Source organism: Sinocyclocheilus rhinocerous, unplaced genomic scaffold, assembly GCF_001515625.1.
Source record: "Sinocyclocheilus rhinocerous isolate Xijiao unplaced genomic scaffold, SAMN03320098_v1.1 scaffold1180, whole genome shotgun sequence".
Classification (NCBI taxonomy): Eukaryota; Metazoa; Chordata; class Actinopteri; order Cypriniformes; family Cyprinidae; genus Sinocyclocheilus; species Sinocyclocheilus rhinocerous.
The window spans coordinates 397,168-403,727 of NW_015665886.1; the positions used below are offsets into that span (position 1 = coordinate 397,168).

Here is a 6,560-nt window from a genome sequence, read left to right on the forward strand (position 1 = left end):
TGCGCCTGTCTGTCTTGGAATGACTGGATGTTGTTGTTGATGTTGTTTTGTTGCTGTGGTTGTCATGTTCTTGTGGATGCTGGGTACACGTTCTTCTCTTTACTATGAATGACTGGCACCTCTTTACTATGAATGCACCTAAAGACTGTTTGAAGAGGGAATGATGTGTCACTTGTGGTATGGAGCACCCTGTTGGTTTTGCCCCGGTAACGGGTACTGTGTTCGAATGGGAAGTTTATCTGTTTAATGTTGGATCTGTAGAATAATGAATTCTCCCCACTCTTGCAGCAACACAGTGGACCTTATGTCAATGGACCGTATCATGTCTCATAGTAGAACTAAGATATACTGACCTATATGCAGTGTATTTGATGGTGAATGGTTCTTTGATGGTTCCTTCCTGTTCTCAGCTCTTTCATGAGGAGCTTGCCCTGCAGTGGGTGGTCAGCAGTGGCAGCGTGAGGGAGGGAGCCCTGCAACAGGCCTGGTTCTTCTTTGAGCTTATGGTAAGAACTGCCACAATCATAAATCCCCATGCTTCCTCCTTCATGATCAAAAGTGTAGCATCTGTTATTGTGAGGGAAAAAAAGGATGTTCTTTCTCTTTTCAGGTTAAGAGCATCATTCACCACTTATACTTTACTGACCGCCTGCAGTCTCCCAGGAAGAACCGCTTCCCTGAGCGCTTCATGGATGACATCACCGCTCTGGTTAGCACCATTGCAGGTGACATCGTCTCACGTTTCCAGAAGGTGAGAAAACTGCAACTACATGAAATAACTTTTATTTTGTTTTAAATAATAATATCATTATTATTTTACTCTTAAAGAGACGTAATCCCCGAAACAGAGCTTCCCACTTGCGCAATACTGAAATATCTGCTAAGTGTGTTACTTACCTTTGTCAACCTGGCAACCATGTGTTGGCGCTCACTCTGCACTGTGGATAAACGCGCTTGCTTTCTGATAACACCGGTTAGTTTGCAGTTTAGCGATCTCCACTTTAATATTCTATTCTCAGAAAAGTGTAATTAATTAAGTGTTTATTTACGAGTGAGAGAGAATCTGTGTATGCATGAATTACCACCGGTTTGCCGCGTTTCTCTATTAACAGTGAATCTGTGGCTTTAATTGCTTTAGAAACATGTTACCAGCTCCTTGTTGAGAAAAATAATGTAGCTCTTCAGCAATTAAGCTATTTTATTGATAAAATTGCGGGGCAGCGCTGAGATGTTTGTTGCTGAATGTCTGTGCGCGCGCAGCGTGATCTGTTTGAGTGACTAATAAAAGTGTGCGCGTGAGCTACAGTAGCTGCGTTTCCATCCACCTATTTTTATGCGCATTTTGGAATATCGCATAAAAATCGCTGGATGGAAACGCCAAGATGCGCATAAATTCTAAAAATGCGCATAAAAAACTTATACGCACATTTGAGTAGGATCAACTTTTTATCCGATAAGAAAAAATGTGCATAAACTACGATGGAAACACATTTAACATTTACCGAATAAATTCCTCCATGCTCATCGAAAAAGTCATGTGACTTTGCGCTATGAGACGGGATAACTTGACTAGCAGCAGACCGATCTCGTTCACAGCATCTACAGGTGCATCTCAATAAATTAGAATGTCGTGGAAAAGTTCATTTATTTCAGTAATTCAACTCAAATATTATATTCAGTGGCTTCTCCTAGTTTTCTTAGAGATATTTAATGCCAGTTTATCAGGAAGTGATGATTTTGTTCTCTTTGACTCGTTGGATGGAAACGGTGCTTTATTCGCAAATGTTTTATGCGATATTGCAGTTTTGCGCATAAGTTAAATTCGCATCTTTGGATGGAAACATAGCTAGTGTTACATGATCCTTCAGAAATCATTCTAATATGCTGATTTATTGTCAGTGTTGGAAAAGGTTGTGCGGATTCATTTTTATTTTAATTTTTTTGGAACCTATGATACCTTTTTCAGGATTCTTTGCTAAATAAAAAGTTAAAAATAACAGCATTTATACAGAATATAACTTTATTGTCTTTTGTAACAATATACACTACCATTCAAAAGATTGAGGTCAGTACTTTTTTTTTTTTGAAAGGTATGTATACTTTTATTCGGCAAGGATATGTTAAATCAATAAAAAGTGATAGTAAAGACCGATATTGTTACAAAAGATTTATTTTGAATAAATATATGTATGTATAATTATAGAATTATAATATTATTCATTTGCTTTATGTATTTCAGTGCATGTTGCATTTTGCATATGATATTGATATTTATATGATAATGGTGATAATTATATTATGTAAAACAATATAAAAAAGAAACAAATAAATGAAAATTAGTATGACATTATGTCATTTAAGTATAATTTGAAGTTCAATGGTTAATTCTTACAGGTGATCAGTCAAGAAAAAACATGATTTCCAGTTTGTCTGTTTATTCTAATTATTTTAAGCTTTTGAAGTGGTGAGTTTGCTGTTTCATGTTTGTCTTTTTTTTCTTTTTAGGATCTTGAGTTGGTGGAAAGGCTCAACACCAGCTTGGCCTTCTTCCTCAATGACCTCCTGTCAGTCATGGATAGAGGCTTTGTCTTCTCTCTCATCAAAACCTACTGGAAACAGGTACCTTGCAATTCAGCTCCAAACATGCTATGTTTTTTACACATTGTCTTTTCTGATGGCCTTCTATTCCTTCTGTTTCCAGGTGTCCACCAAGCTCTATGCACTACAGAACCCCACTCTAGAGTCTCTGAGACTAGACTTCCTGAGGATCATCTGTAGCCATGAACACTACGTCACTCTAAACCTGCCCTTCAGTCTACTTACACCCCCAGCCTCCCCCTCTCCTTCAGTCTCCTCTGCCACATCTCAGGTATGAACACTAACTGAGAAAGTTAACTGTAATAAACTCTAAATTACACCAAAATTGATAGTAATGAAAACCTTCTTCCCATTTTTTTGTTTTTCTTTCTCATTGTCTTCCACCAGAGTTCTGGATTCTCTACCCATGTGCAGGACCAAAAGATTGCCAACATGTTTGAGCTGTCTGTGCCCTTCAGAGAGCAGCATTACCTCACTGGTCTGGTTCTGACAGAGCTGGCTGTAATACTCGACCCTGAGGCTGACGGGTCAGTACCCGTCATTTAGTCATCTAGCAGACGCAAACAAATGAGGACAATAGAAGCAATCAAAACCAACAATAACTATAATTATATTTACAATTATGTATATTATTTTTTTATTTTTACATATTTTATTATTATATAATTCATCATTTAAATTAAGTATTTTAATTATTTTTTTATTTTAAGTATTTCTAACACTTATTATTTAAGTATTTAAATTATTTATAACATCTATCAAATATGTCATTTTACTCTCATTTTCTCTTGCTATAGGATGTTTGGTCTTCATAAGAAGGTCATCAGCGTGGTTCATAATCTGCTGTCCAGTCATGACTCGGACCCACGTTATGCTGACCCTGAGGTCAAAGCTCGAGTTGCACTGCTCTACCTACCACTCATAGGCATTGTGATGGAAACCCTTCCCCAGCTCCATGATTTCACCGGTATGTTCATAGATTTTTGTATCCTGCTCATAGTGCTGGGCGGTATACCAGTTCATATCGAATACCGGTGTTTATTTTTGTTATGATATGAATTTTTTAAATACCGGTGTATGTCGCTTAAACAACGTTCGGAACGCGACACTGTTTGAAAGGGGTCCCTTTTCACTGTTGCACTGTGGTGAGGGAACAGCTGTATGTGTTACTAAGCGTGAAAGTTCCGAAACTGAAGCTGTAGAACTAATAGAACGTGATGACAGAAGAACTCATCCACAATATCCACATTGACCGCCACAAATATCCAAATATGGTTAACACCCGGTCATGCATGAAAAAAAAATACCGTCATGTACCGTGAAACCGGTATAATTTTGAAAAATACCATGATATAAATGTTTGGTCATACCGCCCAGCACTACCTGCTCATGTTGTATTGTAAATATGCCATGTAATAACCACATCCACACATGTTGCTGTTTTTCTTTAGTCTTTTTAACCTTTCTTTTACCATCACAGAATCCCATAATCAGTGGGGGCGTCCTGGTGGTCCAGGTACCGAGGAGCAGGAAGCTGAGGGCAACAGTATGATTAGCCAGACTGTTGCAATGGCAATTGCAGGGACCTCTGTGCCACAGATGTCACGGCCTAGTAGTTTTCTGCTCAATCCACAGGTATTGTGACCTCACTGATTGGTTGCAGTGTGTGTGTGTGTGTGTGTGTGTGTGAATTAGAGGTCTGCAAGCCCGACGGGGCCCGACATGCGGGCCGGGTTCGGGCCATTTATTTTTATTTTTTTTTTACAGATCGGGCTCGGGTCGGACTCGGGCTCTCTCCTTTTATTGTGCCCATATACGCGCCGAGCACATATAAGCTATGTTTCCATCCCCCTATTTTAATGCGCATTTTGAAGTATCGCATGAGAAACGAGGGATGGAAACACCAAATTTCTAATAAAAATCCCTTAATTCGCAAAAAAGTTTTTACGCTCGCTTGAGGTGGTTTTTGACTTGTGCGAAAAAGGGTTGATGCGAATTATGGGAGATGGAAATGCATTTTGCGAATAAATTCCTCCAAGCGCATCAGAAAAGTCATGTGACTTTGCCAGTGTTGCCAATTTAGCTACTTTGTAGCTAGATTTAGCGACTTCCCCGCCCCTTTTAGTAATTTATTATATATGAAAATTATTATATTTTCCTACTTTTCTTAGTGATTTATAGTGCCAGTTTATCAGGAAGTGACGATTTAGTTCTCTTTGACTTGTTGGATGGAAGCGATGCTTGTTAAATTCACAACTTTGGATGGAAACCCGGCTATAGGCTACTGTATGAAATATTGTTATAATGATTATATTATAAATATTATACATCGCAGAAATACGCAACGCATATACGCACGCATTAGAATACAGGTGACAGTTGACCATGCAGAGCATCAGGGAGAAGTAAGTTGGAGCGTGGGGAGTTACTAAAAGTTCCCAATGCTTCGGGAAAAGCTGCATTTTGGAAGAGTTTTGATTTGATTACCACGGCAAACAGTGAGTCAATTGGTCATGTGCAGTGCAGAATCTGCAAACATATCCTTGTACATAACAGCAAAAAACGCACACAATAGGCTAAAGCATGCCGCAAAGACCCAGCAAAAGTAATTACCATGAATGTGTCGGGGGGGTAGTAAGGAGATATTTGAATTATTTATTAATAAATTAGTGTTTTCTGAGTCCGTGTCGCAAAGATGAAGACGACGATCCTGATCCTGAGAAATGCATCTAAATGACGGCATATTTTAAGTTGTTTCCAGTGCAAGTGATCGTGCCGGTGCCTCAATGTCCTGTAAAGCGCGCTTTAGCTCTACGCACAAAAGATTAGATATGCGTCTAATAGCGCACATTTATATAGGTTTAACGAACAAAAAAATGCTCCAAACGGTTTTTTCTATATTAACTTAATAAAAAAACGAAACGAAATATAATCACTTTGACATTACATGCAAAACTGAACCAATAGCTGAAACAGTAGTATAAGCTGTTTTGGGAGAAGGGGGAAAAAAAGACTGGCTTGGTTCGGACTCGGGCCAAGAATTCTGATGAGCTGTCGGACACGGGCCGGGCTAGGGCCTGAGCGTCTCAGGCCAGGGCCGGGCTAGGGCCTAAATTTGAGGCCTGTGCAGGGCTCTAGTGTGAATGACAGAAATGACACCCTTCGCATTTAAAGTAAAGCCATTTTTTGTGCACATCCTTTTTATTTTCAAAAAACGTAAGCTGCCATAATGAATTTAATTCTTTTGAATGAAAATAGATTACTTGATGTTAGAAACAATTAGACCAAAGCAATGTTATACAACAAGAAAGCCACATCATGCAGTGTCTGAAAAAGGAGAATATCAATCGTTCACTAAAATCTATACACCTTGTTCTCCAGGCCACCCGTCAGCATGGCTCGTTCTCAGCTGAGTCCAGTCGTAGTCTGCTCATCTGTCTGCTGTGGGTGCTGAAGAATGCCGATGAGATGGTGCTTCAGAAATGGTTCACTGACCTGTCTGTCTCGCAGCTCAATCGCCTGTTGGACCTGCTCTACCTCTGTGCCTCCTGCTTTGAATACAAGGTTTGAATAAGCTTCATAGTTGAGGGAGCTAATGCCAAAGGTATTAATCAGATGTCTCCATCGCACTTATGGATCTCTCAGTAGAAATATATATGTATCTCTTTCACGTCTGTTTCCGTTTCCGTTCATCTCTAAATAAATGCAGCCAATGTGCTCAGCTATGTTCTTTCACAAACCAAGTCAAATTAATGAATGTTTGTGTGTTTCTGTCCATCCATCTCATACAAAAAGGCCCATTTTTTGTTCATGCAGGGCAAAAAGGCATTTGAACGTATGAACAGTCTAACCTTTAAGAAATCCAAAGACATGAAAGCCAAGTTGGAAGAAGCCATCCTAGGCAGTATTGGAGCCAGACAGGAGATGGTGCGACGGAGCAGGGGGCAGCTTGGTTAGTTAAA

The 6,560-nt window shown here is 39.4% G+C and overlaps 1 protein-coding gene across 1 annotated transcript in view; it reads left to right on the plus strand.

The window, feature by feature from the left end:
• LOC107731635 (dedicator of cytokinesis protein 7-like) overlaps positions 1-6,560 on the plus strand; it is a 49,584-nt gene that overhangs the window by 25,699 nt on the left and 17,325 nt on the right. The window contains 7 exon segments of the mRNA XM_016542775.1: positions 2,506-2,619; positions 2,702-2,869; positions 2,986-3,125; positions 3,396-3,565; positions 4,079-4,233; positions 5,980-6,162; positions 6,394-6,550. Coding sequence (XP_016398261.1) covers positions 2,506-2,619; positions 2,702-2,869; positions 2,986-3,125; positions 3,396-3,565; positions 4,079-4,233; positions 5,980-6,162; positions 6,394-6,550 — 1,087 coding nt within the window.